This window comes from Myotis lucifugus, unplaced genomic scaffold (genome assembly GCF_000147115.1).
Source record: "Myotis lucifugus unplaced genomic scaffold, Myoluc2.0 scaffold_235, whole genome shotgun sequence".
NCBI classification, from domain to species: Eukaryota; Metazoa; Chordata; class Mammalia; order Chiroptera; family Vespertilionidae; genus Myotis; species Myotis lucifugus.
This window is the reverse complement of record NW_005871283.1, coordinates 422164-432999: the sequence shown is the minus strand read 5'-3', so window position 1 is coordinate 432999 and position 10836 is coordinate 422164. Positions and strand designations below refer to the sequence as shown.

At 40.3% G+C, this 10836-nt stretch overlaps 1 protein-coding gene across 1 annotated transcript in view; it reads left to right on the top strand.

The window, feature by feature from the left end:
* The first annotated feature begins 64 nt into the window (after positions 1 to 64).
* The window catches only part of GPATCH2L (G-patch domain containing 2 like), a 50126-nt gene continuing 39354 nt past the window's right edge, over positions 65 to 10836 (top strand). The window contains 4 exon segments of the mRNA XM_023762183.1: positions 65 to 495; positions 497 to 517; positions 519 to 569; positions 571 to 752. Coding sequence (XP_023617951.1) covers positions 88 to 495; positions 497 to 517; positions 519 to 569; positions 571 to 752 — 662 coding nt within the window. The 5' untranslated portion in view covers positions 65 to 87.

The window sequence follows — 10836 nt, the reverse complement described above, 5'->3', positions numbered from 1 at the left end:
AATTTTTCTAAAACAACAGATCCTATTCAGGCTCTCTTTTTCTTTCTTTTTTTTTTGTTTTAAGTTTCTTTTGGCAGATGTGGCCTCATGGATGAGCTGGTACATGACTTAGCCTCAGCCTTGGAGCAGACATCTGAACAGAATAAGCTTGGTGAGCTGTGGGAAGAGATGGCCTTGAGCCCTCGGCAGCAGAGGCGGCAGCTTCGCAAACGGAGAGGCAGGAAGCGCCGTTCAGACTTCACCCACCTGGCAGAGCATACCTGCTGCTACAGTGAGGCTTCTGAGTCCAGCCTGGATGAGGCCGTTAAGGACTGTCGAGAAATGGCCCCAGTCACCAATTTTAGTGACTCTGATGACACAATGGTAGCCAAACGGCATCCAGCTCTCAACACCATTGTTAAGAGTAAGCAACATTCTTGGCATGAATCTGACTCCTTTACTGAAAATGCACCTTGTCGACCGCTCAGGCGCAGGCGGAAGGTGAAGCGAGTGACTTTCAGAGGTGGCTGCCAGCCTTTCAGCAGAAGCTCAAGGTGTCAGATTGGAGCTATGAGAGAGGGTGTAGGTTTAAAGTCTGCTAAGAAGCAGCGTCTGTCACGCTGGAAGGAGAATACTCCCTGGACATCATCAGGCCACGGATTGTGTGAATCAGCAGAAACTAGGACTTTTCTCAACAAAACAGGAAGGAAAGAAAGGATGGAGTGTGAAGCAGATGAACAAAAACAGGGCTCTGATGAGAACATGTCGGAATGGTGAGATCTCTTACTTAGTGAAAGATTTTTCCTGATTAATTTGACCCGAAGTACAAATGCACAGTCCTGATGAATTTAACTTTCTTTCAAACCAACTTCTGTAATATTGACTTTGTAGCTCTCCTTTAACCAATCAGCTCGTGTTTATCTCTAGTTTTTATTTTTATTGATTTTAGAGGGACGAAGGGAGAGAGAGAGAAAGTGATGTGAGAGAGAAACATTGATTGGTTGTCTCTTGCACACGGGGCGCCCCGACCAGGGATCGAACCTGCAGCCTGGTATGTGCCTTGACTGGGAGTTGAACCCACCACCTTCTGATGTACGGGACTGTATTCCAACCAACTGAGTCACACCAGCCAGGGCTATCTCTAGTTTTGTTTTGTTTTTAATCCTCACTGGAGGATTTTTTTTTCCCTTTTATCTCTAGAGAGAGAGTGGAAGGAAGGGAGAAGGATAGAGACAGAAAGAGAGAGAGACAGAGAGAGGGAGAGAAAGAGAGAGAGAGGACAGAGAGACACAGTGATTGGTTGCCTCCGACCAGGGGTGGGGTTTTGAACCTGCAACCAACGGAAGCATGTGACCTTGACTGGGAATCCAACTGGCGACCCTTCAGTCTGCAGGGGGACACTCTAACCCAGCAGTTCTCAACCTGTGGGTCGCGACCCCTTTGGCAGTCGAACGACCCTTTCATGGGTCGCCTAAGACCATCCTGCATATCAGATATTTACATTATGATTCATAACAGCAGCAACATTACAGTTATGAAGTAGCAACGAAAATAATTTTATGGTTGGGTCACAACATGAGGAACTGTATTTAAAGGGCCAGAAGGTTGAGAACCACTGCTCTAACCACTGAGCAATCGGCCAGTTAAAGAACATTCATGATTCTATTTCTCTCTGTCAAGAAGGCTATACTGTAATAGAAACACAATTGTTACTAAAAATGGTTTAAAACGTGTGCTTCAAATGCATAACCAGAATTTTATTTTCAAGACAGTTTGCTGCTGTTTATGCCATGTAGTTCATACATAGGTATTGTTCTTTAGAATCAGGGTCTCAGCAGAGGTTGGTGTGTATGTGTGTGTATTATAAATGCTGCTTCCAGGCACATGGAGTTTGTAAATGTTCCTGGCACTACCTTTACCCATTAAGAATCATGGCTTTAGATACTTCTGGGCTATAATTCTGTTCCCTGCTGCTTTATAGTTTGACTATATTGAGTTTATTTTTTATGGCTCACATTCAAGTTGTCCGAACACATGGTAGGCTTTGAAAATACAGTACTAAGTCCCATTAGTCTTATGTCAGATGTCATTGAGCCAGAAAAATTTGTATGTATTGGGTACATATTTATAATGTCAGTTTTTATTTTTTACCTCTCAGATACATAGTCCTAGGAACAATGAAACTACCCAGCTTGATACTTTAATATTATCATTATTAATAATAATGTGTGATATGTGTTTCTCAGTGGGGAGATGCTGTTGGTATTTTGGATGGGGCAGTTCTTTGTGGTGAGGGATTGTCCCATGCCTTGCAGGATATTTGGCATTTTTGCTTTGTTTCCATTCATCTCTCCACTTCATATTATCAAACCAAATGCCTGTTTCCTAGGTGGGTTGAATAGTCTCAATTGAGTACCATTGTATTCTATTTTTATATTAGTTAGCATTTATGAAGCACTAACTGTGTGCCAGGCACTGTACTATTGTGCATAACATATATTCTTTCTTAATGCTCACAACTCCACTATTTGTATTTTATAGAAGAGGAAATGGAGGTTAAGCATGGTTAGATAATTTGCCCAAAGGTGGCAAAACTGGAAGTCAAACCTGGTTCCTGAGTTCATATTTAACCACCATGTTTCCTACCTTTTGATTATGCCTTTTCCATGGCTCTTTTTTCTCTCATCTTCTACGACCTAAGGATGTATGACTTTTCTTAGGACTTTGCTTCTTTTGAAATTTGTCTGAAAAACAAAGACATAAATCTTGGGACCTCTGAGGTGAGGCTGTGTGAGTAACAGGAAAAGCTTTGTAGTTCTGTATGCCTTTACCTTTCCTGGGTGGATTTTTAATCCAGCTGCACAACTAGGTAGGCTTATGATTTGGCTTTTTAAGTTTTCCTCTAATGTATATTCCAAGGTCTATTTACCCAATTTATATATAAATTTTGGGTTGTAAAGATCTCTCCCCCATCATGCTATTAAACAAGAAATACTTCCAAGAATCCTCTTGGTTACTCTTTTCATAAATTTATTTGGATGTGCTAATTTATTCACAGATCAAAGTGTAGAACTTTACTTTTTATCAGTTGTATTGAGGTTTGTCAAATTGTATATGATCCAACTTGTAAAATTATTAGGATGAATGGATCATTTAGCTTAGCCTAGTCTCAATGGATAGAAAGAGTTCTTATAAAAAGTATGCATTAGGAGTTTTAGGATCAAAAACATATGTCTCAATCAGAGAGCTTTATTTCTAATTTCCTTAAATTCACTGCTAACTAAACTTGGAGTCCTTTTAAGTGTAACCAAGAATTCTTTTTGCTTTTTCTCTTTCTGTTCTTTAATTCTACACCAGCCAGTCCCTTGAGTTCTGAAGAACTGAAAGTGGTTGTGATATAATAGCTTTCTTATGCCTGTAAAAAGATCAGTTGTTATTTTAATATTTTTGTGTGCATGTGTGTTCCATTCTAACAACTCTTTTGTAAAGTTACTTTCTACTGATTTTTATTCAAATTGCTTATAAAGCAGTTATTAATTAGGTGATTTATAGCCTAATTTTGCTCTATTCTCCCCTAACACATCATTTATCTGTTCTCTTTGAATATAGCTTAACTTCTTTTCTTTCATAAATGAGTTGGTTTGGTGATGGCCTGAGGTTGCAGTTAGGAGCCTTCCTCTGATGATGTATTAGAGGCTGATCTCACAGGAAAGAAAATATTCCTTTCTCTTGGAAGGCAAGTGACAGAGATAGAGTGCTAAACCTTCCCCCTCCTTCTCCAGCCCGAGCTGACCTTCTGCGGCCCCTTGGTGCCTCTTGTTTTCTTATTTTTATAGAAAATCAATATCCCTTCTGACACAAACAATAGCTCAGAAGCAAGAATAAATGGCAGAAAGCTGAGATCTCTGTCTATCACCTCTCACTTTAACTCCCCCAAACTCTTTAATTATGAGCGGGCTTTGCTCCAGGTGTTTGCGACAGTGAAATTGCTAAATGAGGACCATTTTAACCAAAGATTGGGTGATCAATAACACTCTATAGCAGTAGCTTGTTGGATCAATAGCATTCATTATTTCATGGTTAAGGTAAGTAGCCTCCTTTGCGAGTGGAGGTCATTAATCAGGGGTTTCTGGAGCTGTAGAAAAGAATATATGAGGTAGGTTGAAGATGTTCTGTTTTCTATTCTGTAAATAGGGATGCTGACCAACAGTATATTACCATTGTTGTAAATGATACTTTTGCATTTGAGAGTATTGAATAGCTAGAATAGTGTTCTTACGTAGACTTAGCCAAAGTTCTGCTAGTACATCCTTAGGAACAACTGAAAAAGACAACTTGGGAGGTGGATCTGATACTATTGTATTTGAGGACCTGTCTCTTGAAAGAAATGCTAGAATTATTCTGTATGGTTCCAGAGGAAGGAACTTGGACTCATAGATAGAAAGTATAGAGAGTTAAGTGTTGCCTCAGTATAGATATAACATTCAGAAAATTAGAACTCTGTAAAAATGCAGTGAATTGTTTCACTAGGTGATGAGTTCTGGATCACTCTAGGGATTCAAGCCTGGGATTGGTGACCACTTACTGTGTTATTGTGAAGTTAGAGAGTTTGAACTGAATGACCTCTAAAGTCCCTGCAAAACTGAGAGTCTATAATTCTTTTCAGTCACAACCTCCTTCCCATCATTGTAGCTTCATTTTAAAATAAAGCACCTGCTAAGCAGCCTCCACTGCCCACTAAGATACGAAGGCATAAAACATCGTACACACATCAGCAGAAACGAGGACTGACAGTTGGCCTTTTGCCAAGATTTCCCCAAACTACAAGGTTGATAGAGCTATACTGGAGAGGCAGTTGGAAGCCCTCCTCAGCAGTGCTGAGTCTTCCCTGAAGGTGGACAGCGAGGCCCTGCATCCTTTCTCTGTAGTCAGCTCTTGGTTCAGAAAAGCAAGGCTTATTTTGATCAGAAATTGAGCAGCTGCTGTTTGAGCCAGCATGTTGTTCCATCCTTTACTTTCCGATCACTATCTTTCATTTTCTATTTGGAAGCTGTAACTCCCAGAATATACTTGGATAGGGAATCGCAGTGTTTTCTGTGTATATATTTGTGTTTGAGGGTAGGGAGGAAGTAGTCACAGCATGTTGAGTCCTAGGAAATAGAGTCTCCAAAAATAAAGTTTACTGTTGGCATCGGCAGAGAAGGAAAAAGCACTCATATGCCTTCATTTATTGCAGACTCCTAAAATGGGGTCAGAATCAGGCAGGGAGTGTTAGAAGATCCTGTCTCAGTCTAACATAGCTATCTGAGATAAAAGCCCACCAGTGACACTGGGAATTAGGCTAGGGCAGCGGTTCTCAACCTGGGGGTCATGACCCCTTTGGCGGTTGAACGACCCTTTCACAGGGGTCGCCTAAGACCATCCTGCATATCAGATATTTACATTAAGATTCATAACAGTAGCAACATTACAGTTATGAAGTAGCAACAAAAATAATTTTATGGTTGGGGGTCACCACAACATGAGGAACTGTATTTAAAGGGCCAGAAGGTTGAGAACCACTGGGCTAAGGGCTTTGCACATCCTCTTGGCTGATTGTAGAGGTGAGAAGAGTATGTTACTACCCATAACCAAAGGAGTACAGAATGGGAAGATAATTTACACACCCTTTCTGTTGGTGAATACCAGATTCTAGGTCAACCACTCTGAACAAGAGGTCTTTGAGCAAGTTCTGCAGAATAAAGAAAAGAGGTCATCCTTAAAGTTCAGAGGAAGAACACATCTTTGAAAATGATTGCCAGTGGAAAGCAGGAGTGTATAATCACTTTGGAACAGGAGTAGTAAGTGATAAGGACAGAAAAATGGCTATTTGAAAACCCTGTGTTATGGGAGGGAAAATTGTAGGGAAATTTGAAATGTTAAAATGAAAGATAGTTCATCCTGTTGAACACTGCATTGATGATATGGAAAACTTCAGAAGCCCTCCCAAAATGCAGAGAGGAGCTAAAAATGAGAGAGAAGATGATAGATCTAGAGGACAGAGAATTGCAGCCCAGTCTGTGAATATGTAAATATTCCCAAGGAACCATCCGATGCATTGGAATAGAAGAATGATTTAAAAAATAGAATTGAAGAGAAAAATAATTAAATATAATAAAATAAAATAATTAAGTATAATGATTAAAAGGGAAAACTAATGAAAAGAGACTTGTACCTAGATATATCCTGGCATATTTTTGCATTCTACATTGGTAGCAGGGATAGAGCAAATACTGTATAAAGAAAAATCTTAAAAGGGATGAGAAAAATAAGGCTGGCATTCATCTCTACAGTACTAAATGTGAGGGGCTACATTTGTCTAGAGAGTTTTGAGTGGGGAAAAGATTACTCTCCTACCCCTCGTCCCTGAATTTTATATATAACTAAGATAGATTTCATATAGAAAGGAGCACAAAGACATTCTCAGATATGCATGTCTCAGAATGTATGCCCTTTAAAAATTTACTCTCAAAAGACATTATCTAACCAAAGATGAATCACTATTAGCTCTAAGAAAAGGTAAGTCTTAAAAGGACGGGTGGACTTCTCTAAGGCACAGCCCCCAGCTCAGTAGCAGAGTCCTGAGCAAAATCATGATCCCTGTAAAGTCTATCTGATTGCAGTGGCTGTGGTAATGAACCTGTGAAACGAGAGGTTGATGCTTACGTGGTGCCATCTGAATGAGGCTGACACACTCCTTCATTATACAGTCTCATAATTTATTATGGGAATAATTTTACAGTCGATGTGAGATATTTCTCTGAAAAACCTCAGTCATGTTTGCTTTCATTCTCAGAAGTCTGATTACGTATGGTTACAAATGTACCACCTCGATCCAGGAAAAAGATGGGGAAAAAATTGAGCAAAGACATCTTTGGGCAGTGGATCTAGGAGTGACATTTTTTTTTCTTCCTGTTTTTCTGAATTCTAAGACAATTTAAAATTATTATTAAGTACACTGTTATATATTTAATTAAAATGAAAACTATAATCTTTTAGCATGATGATGTAAGCCATAAACTCTATCCTGCTAATTTCTTTTAAAAGTAGATAAATGTGCCCTAACCGGTTTGGCTCAGTGGATAGAGTGTTGGCCTGGGGATTGAAGGGTCCCAGGTTCGATTCCGGTCAAGGGCATGTACCTTGGTTGCGGGCACATCCCCAGTAGGAGGCGTGCAGGAGGCAGCTGATCGATGTTTCTCTCTCATCGATGTTTCTAACACTCTATCCCTCTCCCTTCCTCTATGTAAAAAAATCAATAAAATATATTTTAAAAAAAAGTAGATAAATGAGGCACCTCTCATTGAGCTAATCCTATATAATAAAAGGTTAATATGCAAATTGACCGAACGGCAGAATGACTGGTCACTATGATGTGCACTGACCACCAGGGGGCAGACGCTTAATGCAGGAACTGCCCCCTGGTGGTCAGTGCGCTTCCACAAGGGGGAGTGCTGCTCAGCCAGAAGCTGGGCTCACAGCTGGTGAGCGCAGCTGCGGAGGCGGGAGCAGGAGCCTCTCCTGCTTCCGCGGCAGTTGGACATTCACTGAAGGCTCCCGGATTGAGATACACCCCCCCCCCCCCCAGTGCACAAATTTCATGCACCGGGACTCTAGTCGGTTAATAATCTTTAGTAAGTGAGTAAGAAATCCAAGTGGTAACTTCCTGAATTTGATTATAGATGATAAACTTGTTCTGTACATCCTTATTGTAATCGAGACAGGTGTAAACTATTCTCATTCAGTTTTAAATTACAGTCCTCGTAGTTAGGAATATGAAAGAACTAGGAAGCTCTCAGATTAGAGGACAGGCTGTGTTTTTTTCCTCTCAGTTGTGGGAATTTAGAGAGATTTGTCTTACTGAAAATAGAAGCTGCTCATGAGGGCCAGAAGGTAGGGAATTATTTTCAAAAAAGAATTCATAAAGATGCTGTATTATTTATTGCTGCAGAAAAATTGCCCTAAAGCATAGCAGCTTTAAATCACAAACATGTAAGTCTTATAGTTTCTGAAGTCAGGTATTGGGGAACAGCTTAGCTGGGTGGTTCTGGTTCAGAATCTCATACTGTTGCATTAAAAGTTAGCTCTCAACTACTGGGGCTGCAGTTGTCTCAAGCCTTGACTAGGGCTGAAGGCTCTACTTTCAAACTTAGTCACAGGGCTGTTGGCAGATCCCATTTCCTTATGGGCTGTTGGACCAAGATTCTTGGTATCTTTTCACTTCTAAGCTCACTCATGGGGGTGAGGGGGTGGGAATCTCCAGAGCACCCAAGATGGAAGCCACGGTCTTATTAAACCTATTATCAGAAATGACATACCATTACTTCTGCCTATGCTGTTGGTTACATAGACCGACTAGGGTGTGAAATACCAGGAAGTGAATCATCTGTGAGTTTGGTTACTACAGATGGCTTCTGTGCAGGAAAAATATTAGATCTCATAGACTACATTTTATTTTTCCATTTAAAATGAAAATAGATTCAAGACCCATAGAATTTTTTAAATTGCAGTGTAATTGAGAGCCCCATAGATTTTAGATGACTATTTTAATAAGAATGTCAGTGAGGGAATTACTACTATTAACTTCTAAAATAATATTTGGGCACATACAAGAATTAGCACCCCAGAAGTAGCTTTCTAATCTTTCATCCTTTGCAGTGCTCTAGTGTTCACAAAGTGGGTTCATATCATCACATCCTCAGAACAGCCCATCCACATTTTATGTGCAGAGAAATAGGATTAGAGAGGTAAAGTGACACACCACAAAGGCCATGCAAGGGGAAGCAACAGAGCTGATTTGAAGGAGTTCATTTCATTTGCGTAACATTGACTGGATGCCTGTCATGTGCCATGTGCTATGCTAGGCATTGGGGACACTGAGATGAGCAATCTATTTCCTTTCCAGCAAGGATCTCTCTTTTCCGGGGCTATAGGATCTCCTTTCTGCCTGTGCTAGGCAGAGGAGGATCTGTACAACGCTTGAGTAATTTCAGTTCTACCAGTTTGCCTGAAGATCCAGCTGCCTTCTCGTGATTCCTGGGATCTGGAGGCCTGAGACAGTTTGAGGTCCTGGCCCACCCCTGGCAAGGGAGTGACACCTTTGTCCCTGAAGGCTGGCTCTACCCTGCAAAGTGCACAGGCTCCTCTCCTCTGAAGTAGTTTCCCTTAACATGGCACCACTCCATCTCTCCACTTTGTTCATCACTCTAGACGAGGATTCTTAACTTTGTCAGTACTCATGTTTTGGGCCAGATAATTCTCTGTTGTAAGGGCTGTCCTGTGCATTGTAGGGTGTTTAGCAGCATCCCTGGCCTCTACCCAGTAGATGCCAGAAGGACATCAACTCCCCTTTCCTCCCTTTAAGTCCTGACAGACAAACAAACAAACAAACAAAAAAATGGTTCCAGACATTGCCAGATGGCCCCCAGGGTCTGTAAGGGCCAAAATTGCCTCCAGTTGAGAACTACTGCTCTAGATGTTTCTGGTACTGAGATTGGCTTTTTACTTCAGTGACTCTGCTTTTTCCAACAAGCACGAGTTTCAGATTTAGAGAACTGTTTTGTTTAGTTTTTTAATTTATTGATTTGAGAGAGAGAAAGGGAGAGAGACATCGATTTGTTGTCCCACTTATGCATTAACTTGTTGCTTCTTGTATGTGCTCTGACTGGGGATTGAACCCTCAACCTTGGCATATCGTAATGACACTCTAACCAACTGAACTACCCAGCCAGGGCAAATTTAGATAACTTTGTAAGGCCAAAACATTGAACTATTCTATAGAATAAAAATAATGTAGTTTAAAAACTAAGAGTTTTTGCCAATTTAAAAACAATACCTTCTAATTGCTCCTCAAAAGGGCAAACAGTTCATTTCACAACTTGGAAATAGAAGCAGTTCAGATGAGAGCATTTTAAAATAGTGCCAAAGTTTACAATGTTTAGCTAACAGTGCCCTGGAATTAATTAAGTGGACAAGAGGTATTAATAGTGTTTTATTAGGCTTGATTCCTATGATAATCTACTTCTTTGAAAGTGGGTGCCATGCCCAGTCATCTGGTTATTTCAGTTGGATGTGGTTCAGTTGCTTTGGTCCCATAGAATCCCATCTAGTAAGTTTCATTTTCTGGCACCATACATAGTTATTACAATATTATTGACTATATTTCCTATGCTGTACATTACACACCTATAACTGTTTTGTAACTACCAACCTGTACTTCTTAATCCCTTCACCTTTTTCACCCAGTTCCTATTCCCCTCTTCTCTGGCAACCGTCAGTCTGTTCTTTGTATCTATGAATCTGTTTCTGTTTTGTTTGTTCATTTATATTGTTCTTCAGATTCCACATATAAGTGAAATCATATGGTATTTGTTTTTCTCTGACTGGCTTATTTCACTGAGCATAATACCCTCTAGGTCAGTGGTTCTCAACCTTCCTAATGCCGCGACCCTTTAATACAGTTCCTCATGTTGTGGTGACCCCCAACCATAAAATTATTTTCGTTGCTACTTCATAACTGTAATTTTGCTACTGTTATGAATCATAATGTAAATATCTGATATGCAGGATGTATTTTCATTGTTACAAATGGAACATAATTAAAGCATAGTGATTAATCACAAAAACAATATGTAATTATATATGTGCTTTCCGATGGTCTTAGGCGACCCCTGTGAAAGGGTCGTTCGACCCCCAAAGGGGTCGCGACCCACAGGTTGAGAACCGCTGCTCTAGGTCATCCATGCTGTCCCAAATGCTAAGATTTTATGCTTTTTCCCTGTCCTAGTAATAATTCATTGTATATGTATACTACAGCGC